Consider the following 16,590-nt stretch of genomic DNA (forward strand, 5'->3'; position numbering starts at 1 on the left):
GGTCTTGAGTGCTTTGTGCTGGGCCACCCCTTTGAAATGGGTTTTCTGGCTTATGGGATCTTGTTATTAAATTGGAACAGCTTAAGGGGGAAATTTATAAAGGGTTACACATAGAGTACTATAGCTGTGTGGGGTATTTATGCTGGTCGTTGATAAAAATGCTTACTGTGTGTGTTTATAAAAATGTTAACGAAATTCGTAGAATAAACTTTGTTTTTGATTAAAAGTGCTGAAGGCCTCTGTTGAATAACACCTAAAAGGTAGACCCCTGTGCTCATCGCAACCAAAACCGATAAACAGTTGTAGGTCAGGTGAACTCCATGATATTCTTTAGAGTTTTCTAAACCCTGGCCCATAACACTTATCAATGGTAACCCTCCCCAGGATGTTAATAGTGAATATCAAGAGGGGATTATTAGATTCTCTCTTGATGGATGTGGGCATTGTCTGACAATTATGTGGTGCAAATGTTACTGGTCACTTATCAGCTCAAACTTGACTATTGTTTGCTACATATTAGCACAGGCTGCATCAGTCCCTGAGGAGTTGCAAATGGTGTTAAACATTATGCAATCATCAGAAAACAACCACATTTCTAACCTTATGATGGAGGGAAAATCATTGATGAAACAGCTGAAGCTGATATGGTATTGGACACTGCTTTGAGGAATGCCTACGACTTAGATCAGGGTTTTTCAAACTCAGAGTTGCGACCCATGGGTGGGTTGCGGGCGGGTGTCATGAGGGTCGCAGAGTGACCGATCGTGCGAAGAAGTCCCCAACAGCGCGACCGGCTTTTAAAAATGCCGACCGTGGGCAGTGCTCGATTGGTTGTGATGTTTAAGGGGGGGGGTCAGCACGAGGCTGGGCTTTGTGCTGGTCACCGTCCAGCCAGGGTTTGTCAACAAGGAATACTGATCAAACGAGGCGAGTCAATACAGCTGACACATGTCAACACTGGAAGAAACCTACACCAGGAATTAGGTGCTTTCGGTGAAAATGGAGAAGGAGATGACTTGGATGCTTGGAGAGTGCAATGCAGTGGAAGCAGGAAGAAATATTGTGACATTGTACATGTTTGGCAAGTTACTTTAGCTCGTCTAAAGTCATAGTTTATAAAGTAAAAACAAGATTGCACCTTTTCTTATTCTTGCCTCAGGAGAGTCCACGGCAGAACAAAGCAGGGCCTCTGGTGAACAAACAATTGAGAAGAAACTGAAATCGGGAGCAGTAAAAATATGATTTCTTGAGGTATGCCTTTATTAATGCCAATGCAAATCAGGATGTAAAACCCATGTGTGTTATATGCAGGGAAGTACTGGCAAATGAAAGTTTAAAATGCTAAAAGCTTCAAAGCCATTTAAAGACGAAGCAAAGCGCTTTCGAGGACAAACCTCCTGATTTCTTTCAAAGGATGCAGCGAGAACTTAATTTGTCAGCTGACGTCCTTCGCAGAAACGTAACATGGAATGACGAAGCAAATGAAATCGTGAGGACCAAGCAGGCTCACATGCCGCATTAAAGGTAAGTAATAATGGTGTGTCGCAAAGGTCGGCCGACAAGGGTCGCGAACGTTAGCCAGGTCCCGAAGGTCCGCCGGTTGGTAAAAGTGGGTCCTGGAAAAAAAGTTTGAAAAACACTGACTTAGATGACTAGCCTCCAACAACTGCACTACATGGACTACAGTGGCTCAAAAAGACATCTCACCGTCACAATGGCAACGAGGGATGGACAATAATGCCAGCCTTGCCAGTGATGCCCATATCCTGAAGAGCGTCCATGGCAATTCTACACATCACCGTGAATGATTTTGCAAAATCTACCATGTTATCACCCCACCTATATTTCAAACGTTTATGCAATGAAGCTAACCACCCAGTCAGACACTCATTTCATAAGGTTAAAAATGAACTTAGAACATTGGATCCACAGTAGTCATCACGCAAAATCAACACTTCGCTGGACAAAGCTATACAAACTTCCCGCAGGAGATTTAAACAATTAGCGATAAATGAGGCACAAACTTCAGCACAGCGAATCTCGGTGCTCAAAGGAAACTGATTACTACAGCATACACTCAGAAAATGAAATTTATTTTAGGTAGTAACTAACAAGATAACCTTGGAGCTGCAATTACTTTCATTCAGCAAAGCCTAAATCTTCAGTGATGAATATAAATAAGCAAACTGGAAGTGCTAATGGAAGTCATAACCTGTCACTAATGTACTGATCTGTGGAGAATTGCTGTCATGCTCATTTCCAATTTGACTCAACTATGACAAGCAGAAAACAAAATAAAACCTTCATCGCGCCTTAAAAGGGGTACTGTTCCTGTGGGAGGAAAGTTTCGCATCACATCACTCAGTTGCCTTTTCACTGAATCAGTAAATTTGTTCCCCAAAGAACCTACCCAAATATCTATTGTGCCCATATATACTATCTACTTCAATACTTTTTCCATGATATGTTTCCCATGATGAACTCTATCTAACTTGGATTCATACTCATTTCTGACTTATGAACTTGTACTCTTTGAGGTGTGAATGTTTCAGTCGCGTGAACAGCTTACCCGATCAATTTCCGGCTACCTTTGTCACCCATCATGATATTGACATCACCAGATTTGATGTAACCCGTTGTATTTGCTGATTCCTCTCAGGATGACAACAGATTCCGTTGTGAAGTAAGTGGAAAACATCCACCTATCCTACACCTGATTTGACATCAGTAGCATGTGCGTATAAATCACGCACTCAGAAAATACAACCACAGGGACCATTCTGCACTCGTGCATACAGGTGTGGTAATCAAACTTAATACCTATTAGGATGGCGGCCTTCAATAATAAATTACCAATACTGGTTCAAGTGCACACGTGAAGAATGACCCTTTCGACATAGGTTCCTGGTGTCTATGGAACCAGAACCAAGCAGAGGATACCTCGTTCAGGAAAGATATGGGGTGATTAATTTTCACAGAGTTTCACAACCATGTTCCTGTGTTTTAAAATCATATAAATCAGTTTTCACTCATTTCAGCCTGTACAGTTTCCTGGAATCTATGATTTTGACTTTGTGCCCTTTTCCAGCAAAGTTGAACTGGGCCAGCAAAGTTGAACTGGAGTGAAAAGTAGAATTTTCTCCCAACAACAAAGAACCTGATGGCTTGAATTGACTGTGTGGTGTAGTGCAGACAGAAAGTCTTGGGTTCAGCTCCTGGGCATTGTTAAATAAGCTAATCTCAGTTTTTCAGAGCGACAAATAGTTTCAGTGGCCCAGGATTGGAAAAGGTGGGAAATCAGCCGGGAGTTCCACTCGTGGCCACTATCCAGGCACTTCTCCTTGAAAGTCAGTGCCCTGGACATTGAGTGAAAACATGAACAGTTTCTCCTGTAATGAGTCACATGCTCAAATAGTCTGCCAACATTCACTGCCCAGGCTCTCTCACACAGAAAATGGCTACTTAGGTATACTCTACAGGCCGATGAGCTTGGGTGGAAGTAAAAGTTACTGTCTTCACCAAAGAAGGACCCTTCCAACTGATGGAAAGAATAATCTTTCATTGTCTTAGTCTGGGTTAGATTCGAGCCCAGATCCCAAAGATGACAGGCCACTGGTCATTGGAAATGGGGAAATGCAACTTTAACAAGTGGGAGAGGGCACTCAGTAGTGTTTAACAACATCATTGCAATTCCGCAACTCTTCCTTGAGGCTTTTCACTGCCTGGATTGATGTTCTATAACTACAAAGCTGAAAAACAAAATCTTTGTATTAAGATAGTTGGCAACTCACTAAGGTGGTGTCAGGTCAAGCCATATCAACAACCTGCTCCTAAAACTCTTCTCACATTTTGACAACTGTGACAAATTGCACCACAGCAGCTGAGATAATCCACAACATTCTGCATTAAAGTTAATTTGTCCTGTCTCCCAATATTAACAGATCTTTTAACAAATTGCAGGATTTGGATCTGGATCTTTTTTCAAAAACCAATCAGTTCTTCCTTGGGTGATAATTATCCATATGGCTCGTTGTTCTGAAATCCTATGTTAGTTTTTAAGATATATTATTTACCGACAAACATGTAAACAAACAGCAGCATAAACATTACCTCCACCCACTTCAAATGTTGGAGGTAATTATTTAATCTGGTTATTTAAATTTTGTTCTATTTCATACAATCATATTGAAATGCAGCACTGAGGGAGTGCTGCACTGCCAGAGGTATCACCTTTCAGATGAAATGTTAAACCAAAACTCTGTTTGTTCTTACAGGTGGACATAAAAGATTCAAAGGCACTATTTTGATAAACAGTCGGCTTCCCCCAGTGCCCTGGCTAATACTCAACCACTGATCAACATCATCAAAACAGATTATCCGGCCATTGTCACAACACTTTTTGTGGGTCCCTGCTTTTGGAAAAATGGCTGCTGCTTTTGTCACAAAAGCTATCCTTACTTACCTTGTTGGAGGGCGGGGGGTCAGGAATCTCAAATCCCAACAGTCCAACAGGCTGCACATACACAATTCATCAGTATAAGTTATTTGGGCCTACGACAGGCTGAGCACATGAAAATAGCATGATAATCCAGGTTAGGTGACTGGGAGCGGAACATCATATTAGACTAGTCCCAGTCAGGGGACAGGAACAGAAAGAGATCTCAGTTCAGTTAGAAAGTAATGAGCAGGGAAAGAGGTTGTTATTAGAGAAAGGGTTGTGATTAGCAGACTTATATCTGAAAATGGCTCAGGAAAAGCCCTCGGAATCAAAGTGGGCTAGTGAGAAGCCCTGAAGATCCAAGAACGCAAGAGAAGGTTGGGCACTCTTTGCTGAGGGCCACTGGGTTGAAGGTATCCCTTTGGAGCAGCAATATTCTGCTCAGCAAGGCTGAAGAGCTGAAAATGTGCTTGAGAGCATACTTGAGAATCCAGAGGAACAAAGTCACAGGAGATAAGATTGAAATCCTCCATGGTGGGCAGTCATTGATGCCATCCGAGTTGGATAGACCTTTGGAGAGAATTCCCAGGTGAAATGTTCGAAAATGAATACTGGATTCCCTGATGAGAGAGACAGAGTTTCAATGAGATTGGCTGACTCACATTGTTACTGACGTCTGTGTGGGTTGTTCAGAAATCCGTTAACTGTCTTGGTCGCATCTGTCATTAAGTGAGAAGTACATTCGACCACGGTTTGCCTGATAAATCACATGTACCTCATATTAACCCTGAACGTTAGAGTACAAGGCAGATATTGTAAATTGTTTTTATCTTTATGGTCTTGAATAGTGAAGTTGATTTTGTTTGTTCTAAACCCATGTAATCTGGAGCCTTTATTCACTGAGCAAGTGTCTTGAATCTCAAACATTGTCTACTTTAAACAAAACGTTATTGATCCTGAAATGAATCTTACCAAAAACCTGAGGGCCTGGTTAAGGAAGATAAAACTCACTCAATACAACAGTGACGACAAATCAAAACATTGTAAAGCACTTTGGGATTATCTGAGGTAGTGGAAAGCAATAGGTAAATGAAAGTCTTTAATTTCTTTCTTTCAACAAGCGTTGGTAGGTAGGTGTTACTTAATTTGGGTCTTCGTGGTACCATCTTGGAATCAATTTTCACCTTTAGCAGGTCAAATATCTTGTGTTTCCAGTAGTCAGAGATAGAATAAAAACGTTCGGAACTCCTGGGCCATTGAAGGCCCCAGGATGTCCAAAGTGCATTACTGCTAATGAGATACATTTTGATATGGAATCACTGCTGTAATTTAGGAAAGGCAAAAGGCAATTTATGCACAACAAGGTCAGGCAATTAGACAAATGACCTGACAATCTGTTTTTAGGTGTTGGGTAATCAGTCAGGATGCTGGGGAGAACGTAATATCAATAATTTTGTTGCTGTTTGTGTTGTGCACATATCAGCTGTCATGTTTCTAAAATCACAAAACCAAACACATATGGCACATCTCTGGATCTTGAAAGGTGTTATTTAAATGCAAACCTTCATTCTTCCTGTTTCTATATAACTTTGAGTTTTCTGGTAAAACCTTTACACACTCACCCATCTCTTAATGGACTGTTCTCAACCAGAATCTCACAGAACAGAAAAGAGGCTATTTGGCCCATCGTGTTGGTGTCAGTTCTTTGAATTATCGGATTATCCCATTCCCTTATTTTTCGCTATAGCCCTGCAAGTGTCTCCATTTCACGTATATGTCCAATTATCTTTAGAGAGTAATTATTGAATCCGCCTTGACACCTTTTCAGGCATTATGTTTCAGATCATAACAACTCGCTGAGTAAAAAAAAAATCTTATCTCTCCGATTCTTTTGTCAACTATCTGAAATCTGTGTCCACAGGTCAACTATTCGTGGAAACCTTCACCCTATCAGCATTATCAAAACCCTTCATAATTTTTAATACCCCTTTTAAAACCGATCGTAACCTTCCCTACTCGAAGGAGAACAATTCAAGCTATTCTCGTTGAATTTATGCTAGTTAATCTTGTTAATGTCTGTTGAATTTATGCCCCTCTTAACATTGTCAATCAGATCTATGCTGAAAGTCGTGCTGTGTGTGAATACGGAGTTTGATGTATATTCAGAATGTGGAGCTGCTCTCCGCTCACTTTCTGAGATCAGTCGCTCAGTGACACTGAAGCTGCGGTCAACGGTGAGGCTCCTTCCTTCCTCATCAGCCCAAAATCCAGGTGTGTTTCCAAGAATTCCCTCACCCCCCCCTTAAAACACCAAGAAGTCCGCGATCAAGTCTCGCACACTGATCTGTTCAGAGATTTTTATTACAAATTATTGAGATCTCCAAATAACAAAAAATAGAAAATATATTTTTATGTACAATTCTTACATTTAATAATAAGTGCCATCAATTAATGTGACATTTTAGAAACTATGGACAATCTATTGTGAACATGGCGTGGGTCGCTAGAGTCGGCCATTTTGTACAAGTGGGCCGCCGGGAAAAACACTGCTCTACAAGGTCTCAACATCCTTACATTTTTCAAGGTTGACATTAGAGTTGGTCATGGAAGGGAGTTGGAGCATTGTCACTGCTCAAGCATTTAATGCAACAGTCAGGATTTTATGAGCCTCCAGGCCTTTATACAGCGTGAATAAAACAATCATGTATCAACAGAATCCCTACAGTGCAGGAGGAGGCCATTTGGCCCATCAAATCTGCACCTACCTTTGGCCCATCAAAATTGCACTGACCCTCCGAAAGAGCACCCTACCTAGGCCCACTCCCCCATCCTATTGCTGAAATCCCACCTAACCTGCACATCTTTGGACACTAAGGGACATTTTAGCATGGCCAATCCACCTAACCTGCACATCGTTGACTGTGGGAGGAAACCGGAGCACCCGGAGGAAACCCACACTGACATGGGGAGAACGTGCAAACTCCACACAGTCACCAGAGGTCAGAATCGAACCTGATGTACTTACGATATTCCTTGTGGACTTCATCGATTTCTTCTTCTGACTGGTCCTTTGTGAATTTCAACACCTAATTAAAAACAATTGAACTGGTTTCTTCTAGCTTCTCCAGAAAGCGGAAAACAAATGACATGAAAAGCTTCATATGAGACTCACATTTTCACTTGCTGTGCTTTCAAGCTGAGCTTGGGTCTTCTCATTCTTTTCAATTTCCCTAGCGATCTCGAAGGCTGTTTGAAAAAACACAATTGACATCACCTTAGGCATGAACTAACCAGAAATTATGCAGGTGGTGCAGCGAAATGCTTGCACATGTATCCACCCGGAAGGTACCTTTTGGTCAACAATGCAAATATCAAGCAACACAACAACATCCTAGCTAAACTTTAAGATGGATTCCACAAGTATAAACAGATTCATGTTTTCTTTATTCATTGGGCATCGCTGGCGTAATTGCTCCTAACTGAACAGCTTGCTGGGCTATTTCAGAGGGCATTTAAGAGTCAACCTGAGGTAAGGGTGGCAAACGTCCTCCCCTAAAGGACACTGATGAACCAGATGGCTTTTTACAACAATCAACAATGGTTTCAACATCAAAAATTTAACTCCAGATTTTTACTGAATTCAAATGTCACCACCTGCCTTGGTGGGCCTTGAATCCAGAACCCCAGCACATTGGGTCTCTGAATTACAAGTCCAGTGACAATACCACTATATCGCCCCCTCACAGCCCTATTTACAGCCCAGGATTAAGATACTGGGACAGCCAGGCATAACATTTTAAAAGGACAGGAGGTGGCAGTGACGTGCTTGAGAAGGCATGGGGCAAGAACCTAACACCACAGATGGCAGATGTGATCAAAAGCACCTCAGTCAAAATCTTTGGACTTTATGTTGGGCAGCCAGAGTTTTGAAAGATGAATAGTCAGCATTGTCATTTGGGTTATTCAGCATACAGGAATCAATTCATTAAAGGAATAAAGTCACACTTCAGAAATACTTTAATGTTTTGCAATATGCTGCTTGCTGTCCGATTCACTATCATCACTTCGAATTGCTCCCATTACAATCAACACTTTAACTGGTGCTAGGCAGCACTAAATGCTCTCTAAGGACAGCTGCAGAATAACATCTATAATTGCAATGCTGAGTGGTTTTCATAGTTCAGGAAGGTGTAGAATAAAAATTTACACCCATCATTACTGTTAATAGAAAACCCAAGGAACAACGTGTTTCTCCTTGATGGGAGAATATAAGAGAATGGCATACAATCTCATTATCTTCCTGGCTACAATCCCTCTCATCAAGGATATTCAACTCCAGCCAGGTCACAGAAGGCAGGAAAAGACAATCAATTCTTGTACTCCTCCTGGTGGGCATGAACAGTCATCCAGGAGGAGGCTGCTCATCCCCACTAAATGGTCTGTAAACTGGAGCAACTCTGGATGGGATGGTCAGCCAAAATGGGACTGTCGACTGGATAAATTGGAAATCTTCTGTACAGCTTTTGAAAACTAAAACCATATTTTATTGGAGAATGCAAAGTGGCACGGTGGCACGATGATTAGCACTGCTGCCTCACAGTGCCAGGGACCCAGGTTTGATTCCAGCCTCGTGTGCGTGGAGTTTGCACATTCTCCCAGTGTCTGCATGGGAATGTGCAGTATGAGTGGGGGTATGGGGATAGGTCTGGGCAGCGGGCTGGGTAGGGTGCTCTTTCAGAGGGTCGGTGCAGACACAATGGGCCAAATCGTCTCCTTCTACAATGTAGGAATGTTATTGGTTCCATGGCATTCTTCACGCGCATAAACTAATTGCCTTTTTTATTCCAATTTTCAAAAAATGGATACATGCATATTGCAAATGCTCACTTCCCAGAAATGTTACATTTGCGCTCTCATGGACAACATTTTTAAAAATAAATTTAGAGTACCCAATTCATTTTTTCCAATTAAGGGGCAATTTAGCATGTTCAATCCACCTACCCTGCACATCTTTGGTTTGTGGGGGTGAAACCCAAGCAAACACAGGGAGAATGTGCAAATTCCACTAGACAGTGACCCAGAGCCGGGATCGAACCTGGGACCTCGGCGCCATGAGGCAGCAGTGCTAAGCACTGCGCCACCGTGCTGCCCCTCCCATGGACAACATACCTCATGTGATTTTTTATATATTCCCTCCTTTCCACTACGCCAACCATCTGCTCTACAAGTAACTATAACACCAATAATATTGGAAGCTCATGCACATGCATTTTCCAGCTGAGTTTTCCGGACAATTTATTAGGTGGAAATGAGAGCAAAGATAAGTGGTCAGCATCGTCATCTGGATTTTTCAGCGTACTGGAATCAATTCAATTTGAACCCTGGCTCGTTCAGGCCAAATTTATGGTCACTGCCCTGATTGAGATTAACTACCTGCACTGTCCAGGTTCTATGGTGGAGGGAACAAATTAACTTTTATGATTAAAACAAACATTGTTGAAAAATGTTTTGTTGAGCAGAGAACATTATTAGGGTGGATAAAGAAGATTTACTGCCAGGAAGAATTAAGCTTTATTTTTAAGTTTTATGTGGGGACCAAAGGTCACAAAATATAATTTAATTTAAACAAATGCAGCATATGATTTATTGCTTGCTAACATCCCACCCACACGCAATGCTCCCAAAAGCATAATGCAGCTCTTAAAGCAATGATTCACAAAGAAGATCTGAAGGAAATGGGTGAGGAGACAGAAAGTCAGTAACACATCCAGCCCTTGATTTGACTCCGTTTCCATTTCTTACATCAGCTGGAAACAGTTAAAAGACTAAGAGCTCAGCAACAAAGTCAAATAAAACACAGATCATTACTGCCGGCTTAGAATAAAAGCAGTTCCATCGAAAGCCAAAGATTGAAAAACCTCATAGAAATTCGTCCAGGTGTCGACCTTTTGAACGGACCCAAGTCCATTTCGATTTGAAACCTATATTGGCGTCCTTGTATAGCTACATCTCAAGTTTGAAAAGCCTCATCCTTTTCCTCCCCACAAATCCCACTATAACCTCCCTCTTCCATATCTGTCTGGAAAACTGAACTCAAATATTGTAAATGTGACCAAATTCATAAACTATATGGGAATAAAATAACTCATCTGATACCTTTGAGGTATTTAAAATTCCCTGCCTTATACATGAAGATAAAGCAGAACACAACAGATTAACTTTGATTGGAACTCAGCTGCTCAATAATGTTCCCTCTAAACTGCACGAGTGCGTGGCCTTGCAGCAATCAGGAACATGCAGGGAACAAACAGGCTGTGCACAAGCAATGCTCACTTCGAGGTACACACATGTGGTTGCAAGTTAATCTTAAAGGAGCTGTGCAGTGCAGCAGGGCAACTCCACAACATACTGAAATTAAAGGGAATGTTGCTGTTCACTAAAAAAACCTCTAATTAGCAAAGCTACCAAAGTAACCAAGCAGCACTGTTATTTGCTAAAAGCAATAAACATAGAACATGATGCATTGATGCCAATTATGCTTTTGACTAATATGTCATTTGCACACACTTTAACTGGATGAACACTGTGCTTGCTATAAACTCTATCCACTTTCTTTTTAAACAACAGGGAAGTCAAGAGTCAGAAGACTGTATGCCACGCTCAGAATTCCAAATCTGAAACAGATGCTGGTGTTTGCTGACACACAGCAACAGTACACAGAACAAAAATACGGGGTGTAATTTAATGGCCTCTTTGTGGCCCGACTTTGTGATGTTTCGAGGCCATTTATTCTCACGAGAGGCCGCTCGTGAGATTTGCGACAACTCGAAACATCTTGGGTGATTTTAGGGAATCGCATGTGACGTCTCGCAATATTTAACGGAATCTCGCAGACGTCGCTATCTCGATGTCAGCCTTGCTGAGCGCGATCCGGATTAACAGATTTCTGTGAGCCATTAGGCTCATTTAAACATGTCTGGGCCATATTCATCCGTGGTCCAGAAACTAGTGGCCACCCCTGGGAGACCTTGTATTGGCGCTGTTTAGCAATGGTTTCCACACACATGACACCTTGGGGGTCTCGCAGGACATTAGAGACCCCCGAGTGGTCGGGCTCTTGGCAGGGTGGTACCCTCGCAGCTCCGCTGACACCTGCGTACCTTGGCACTGCCAGTCTGGCACCTTGATGTTGCCACTCTAAGTGCCACCCTGGGTGGTCAGGCTGGCAGGGGCACTGTCAGGGCCTCAGTGCCATGGTCAGGGATCAGGTACCTTGCCCTTAAGAGGTGGGGTGCTGGGGTGACAGCCACAGCCCCCCTCCCGAAGAGGACTTACAACAGCCCAGGTCCAGAAGCTGAGAACGAGGTGTTGCAACTGTTTCTACGACTGGACAACAGCGTTGGTGGGTATACCTCTTCCAGGACCAGTGGAGCAGGATCCGCTGATGTATAAAATGGAAACTGTAAATGCTGGATAAATTCAGACGGTCTGGTAGATGGAGAGAGTAAGAGAGTTAAACCTTCAAGTCCAAATGGCCCTTCTATGTTCTGTTGAAGGGTCCTTTTGACTCAAAAAGTTAACCCAGTTTCTCTTTCCACAGGAGCTGACTGGCCTGCTGAATTGCCCAGTACTTTCTGTTATTATTTCGGATTTCCAGCATCCGCAGTATTTTGCGTTTATTCTGCAGGTGGTGACTACCACATTCACCCCCTGTTAAAAAAAAGAGTCCGGCAGGAGGTGGTGGAAAATATTACAAGTCAAGTCTGTCGGGGGCCTTGACTCTCCTCTGCGATCGTCTCAGTCCTGGTGGTGATGTGGGCGCCGACTTGGTCACCTGCGACTCCGGGAGTGTGTTGTCCTCGTCTTTGTCACCCCTGAGTGGAACCAGTGGGAGGACGGATCCTGCTGGAGTGGGGGCTGCGGTGAGGTTGGCTGGAGGGAGAATGAGTGGCGCGGGGGTGAAAGAGGCAATCGGGGGAAGGCGGTGTCAGGCCGGGGGTGGGGATCCAGCGGGTGCCAGGTCCCGGAGGGAGACTGTGTCCTGGCGCCCATTGGGGTGTGCCACGTAGGCTTACTGCGAGTTTGCATGTAAGAGGTGGACTTTTACGACCAAGGAGTCCGACTTATGGGTCCGCACATGCTTCCGAAGGTGGACTTCCTGGGGAAGGCAAACACCCGTTAGTGAGGGGTCTCATTAGTCGCGGTGCAGAGGAGCGATCGGATGGAGTGGAGCGCGTTGGGGAGGATCTCCTGCCAGCGGGAGACCAGGAAATCGTTAGAGCGCAGGGCCAGCAGGGTGGCATTCCAGACTGTCCCGTTCTCCCTCTCCACCTGCCCGTTTCCCCAGGGATTGTAGCTGGTAGTCCTGCTCGAGGCGTGCCTTTGCTGAGCAGGAACTGACGCAGCTCATCGCTCATAAGAGGATCTCCGATTGCTGTGGATGTAGGTGAGGAAACCGAACAGAGTGAAGATGTTGTGCAGGGCTTTAATTACCGTGGCAGAAGTCATATTGGGCATTGGGTGGCAAAAGGGAATCGGGAGTACTCATCAATCACGTTCAGAAAGTACGTGTTGCGGTCGGTGAAGGGGAGGGGCCCTTTGAAGTCCACGCTGAGGCGTTCTAAAGGGCGGGAGGCCTTCACCAGGTGCACTCGGTCTGGCCGGTAGAAGTGCGGCTTGCACTCTGCGCAGACCTCGCAGTCTCTGGTGACGGTCCTGACCTCCTCAATGGAGTAGGGAAGGTTGCGGGCCTTCATGAAATGGAAGAACCGGGTGACCCCCGGGTGGCAGAGGTCATAATGGAGAGCCCGGAGTCGGTCCACTTGTGCGCTGGCACATGTACCACGGGATAGGGCATCAGGGGGCTCGTTGAGCTTCCCCGGGCGATACAAAATCGCTTTATTATGGGTGGAGAGCTCGATCCTCCACCTTAAGATCTTGTCATTTTTGATCTTGCCCCGCTGTGTATTATTAAACATCAAGGCAATAAACCGTTGGTCAGTGAGGAGAGTGAACGTCCTGCCGGCCAGGTAATGCCTCCAATGTCTCACAGCTTCCACAATGGCTTGGGCCTCCTTTTCAACAGAGGAGTGCCGAATTTCGGAAGCACGGAGGGTGCGGGAAAAGAAGGCCATGGGCCTGCCCGCCTGATTGAGGGTGGCGGCCAGAGCTACGTCCGATGCATCGCTCTCCACCTGGAAGGGGAAGGGCTCGTTGACCGCATGCATCATGGCATTGGTGATGTCCGCCTGGATGCGGTTGAAGGCCTGGCGGGCCTCAGCCGCCAGGAGGAAAACTGTGGACTGAATGAGTGGGCGGGCCTTGTCCGCATAATTAGGGAGCCACTGAGCGTAATAGGAGAAAAACCTCAGGCATCGTTTCAGTGCCTTGGGGCAGTGGGGGAGTGGGAGTTCCACGAGGGGGCGCATGCAGTCGTGGTCGGGCCCTAGGACTCCATTTTCCACGACATAGCCAAGGATGGCTAATGGTTGGTGCGGAACACGCATTTCTCCTTATTGTATGTGAGGCTAATTGTTCTATGTTCTATAGTAGTGAACTCGCCAACATTGAGGGCATTTAAAAGTTTATTGGATAAACATATGGATGATAATGGTATAGTGTAGGTTAGATGGCTTTTGTTTCAGTGCAACATCGTGGGCCGAAGGGCCTGTACTGCGCTGTATTGTTCTATGTTCTATGTTAAGGAGTTTGGCGGACTGGAAGAATTTTTGGAGGTTTGCATCGTGGTCCTGCTGGTCGTGGCCGCAGATGGTGACGTTATCTAGGTATGGGAAGGTGGCCCACAGTCCGTACCGGTCACCCATTCGGTCCATCTCTCACTGGAAGACCAAGACCCCATTAGTGACGCCGAAGGGAACCCTAAGGAAGTGATAGAGGCGGCCATCTGCTTCGAAAGTAGTGTGTTGCCGGTCCTCCGGGCGGATGGGGAGCTGGTGGTAGGCGGACTTCAGGTCCACTGTGGAAAAGACACGATACTGCGCAATCTGATTGACCATGTCAGATATGCGAGGGACGGGGTACGCATCGAGCTGCGTGTACCGATTGATGGTCTGACTGTAGGCGATGTGCTTCTCCCCAGTGTTCACTACTACCACTTGAGCTCTCCAGAGGCTGTTGCTGGCCTCGATGACCCCCTCCCGCAGAAGCCGTTGGACCTCCGACCTGATGAAGGTCCTGTCCTGGGCACAGTACCGTCTGCTCCTAGTGGCGACGGGTTTGCAATCCGGGGTGAGCTTCGCAAACAGGGGAAGTGGATCGACCTCAAGGGTCGTGAGGCCGCAGACGGTGAGGGGGGCAGGGGTCTGCCGAATTTTAAGTTTAGGCTTTGGAGATGGCACCGAAAGTCCAGGCCGAGGAACAGGGCAGCGCAGAGGTGGGGGAGGACGTAGAGCCGTAAGCTGCTGAACTCTATGCCTTGGACGGTGAGGGTCGCGATGCAGTACCCCCGGATTTCCACTGAATGTGATCCGGAGGCCAGGGAGATTTTCTGGGTGACGAGTTATACCGGGAGGGAGCAGCGCCTTACCATAGTGGGGTGGATGAAGCTCTCTGTGCTCCCGGGGTCAAAAAGGCAGGTCGTCTCGTGCCCATCACTCTTCACCGTCGTCGTTGCAGTCGCGAGGCCGGGACTGATCCAGGGAGATAGAGGCGAGCTGCGCAGATGCTGGGAGGTCCTGGGCTGGTCAGCGGCGGTGGCGGCAGGCGATGAACGGCCAGACGGACCGGGCTCCTGAGGCGCCGTCCAAAATGGCACCGAAGATGGCGGCGGCCACGGGGCGCACATGGCGGGCGGCATAAAAGATGGTGGTGTCCGCGGGCCGCAAGTGGCTTGCGGTGAGGAAGATGGCGGCGCCCACAGGACGCACATGGCTTGTGAAGGGGAAAATGGCGGCGCCCCTGGATCACACGTGGGGGGTGTAGGAACTCCGGGCCTGGAAACAGCAGCGACCGATCGGGCATGGCAAACAGAAACAAAGTGTCCCTTCGTCCCACACCCATTGCAGGTCGCGCTCCGCGCCGGGCAGCGCTGCCTGGGGTGTTTGTTTTACTCGCAAAAATAGCACTTGGGCACCCCAGAGTTGGCTGGTTGCAGCGCGGCGCAAGCGTCTGGAATTAAAAGTTTGGTGAGCTGGACTGCCGAAACTGCCTGGCAGTCACAGTTCCTATCTAGGATGTGCAGGGCACGCCAGAAATCGTCCAGAGACTCCCCGGGGAGTTGCGGTCTCGTGGCCAGGTGGTGTCTGGCGTATACTTGATTGACTGGTCGAACGTAATGTCCCTTCAGGAGCTCCATCTCTTCGGAGTATGTGGACGCATCCCGGATGAGAGGAAAAATGTCAGGGCTCACCCGTGAATAGAGGACTTGGAGCTTCTGCGAGTCCAAGGGTTCCTCAGCGGCTGTTCTGAGGTAGCTTTCGAAGCAGGCTAGCCAGTGGTCAAAGGCGGACGTAGCGTAGCCATGTAAAATGGCTGCGTTCCGATTAATCTGGCCAAAACCCAGTTTAAAATGGCTAACCCGAAAGACTGCTGGGAAAAGCAGCCAAGAAGACACAAGCAGGCAGCTGCAGACAGTATTGCATATTCGGCTCTGGGAAGTTAGCCCAGATCGATACTCAGGGCTATCAACAGCCCATCAACCCAGGTATTCACAGTTGCATTCAGGACTGTTTGCAACCAATCTATTCAGACATCCACAGTTAAATTGGCTATCCCCGGGACCAATTGCAACATATTAGCAATTGAATACCGGACCAGACCTGTCATCGCCTGCAGTGGCCGAAACAAAGACAGGTCAGCGGCCACCCCCCGATCGAGGAATCGCCTCACCACTGGACACATCGATCCCAGAGATTGGGGACAGATCCAATCACTTGGGACTCAGGGTCAAGGGCCGCCCCGGGAGGCGGGAAGCCCCTGGGCCCTATAAAAGTGAAGGTCCAAGTTCAGATCTCTCTCTCTCTCTCTCATCTTCGCCTGCTCGAGACCTTCGCAAGACCAGCCACCGTGGAAAGTAAGTTTGAATCCAGCGATCGCTATCCGGTAGACACCTACCCACCGACCTGTAGCAGCCTTTTGAATCCCGCGGGCCAGATTTGATTGGACAAGCCATTCGTTTCCCTGACCTGGCGGGC

The 16,590-nt window shown here is 46.3% G+C and overlaps 1 protein-coding gene across 3 annotated transcripts in view; it reads right to left on the bottom strand.

The window, feature by feature from the left end:
• Positions 1-16,590, bottom strand: part of rad18 (RAD18 E3 ubiquitin protein ligase) — a 448,932-nt gene that overhangs the window by 199,743 nt on the left and 232,599 nt on the right. For all 3 annotated transcript variants that reach the window (XM_072472125.1, XM_072472124.1, XM_072472123.1), the window contains exons 8-9: positions 7,611-7,684; positions 7,464-7,524 (exon numbers count right to left, since the gene is read on the bottom strand). In XM_072472125.1, coding sequence (XP_072328226.1) covers positions 7,464-7,524; positions 7,611-7,684 — 135 coding nt within the window. The remainder of the gene's footprint in view (positions 1-7,463; positions 7,525-7,610; positions 7,685-16,590) is intronic.

The sequence above is a fragment of the Scyliorhinus torazame genome, chromosome 13, assembly GCF_047496885.1.
Source record: "Scyliorhinus torazame isolate Kashiwa2021f chromosome 13, sScyTor2.1, whole genome shotgun sequence".
NCBI lineage: Eukaryota > Metazoa > Chordata > Chondrichthyes > Carcharhiniformes > Scyliorhinidae > Scyliorhinus > Scyliorhinus torazame.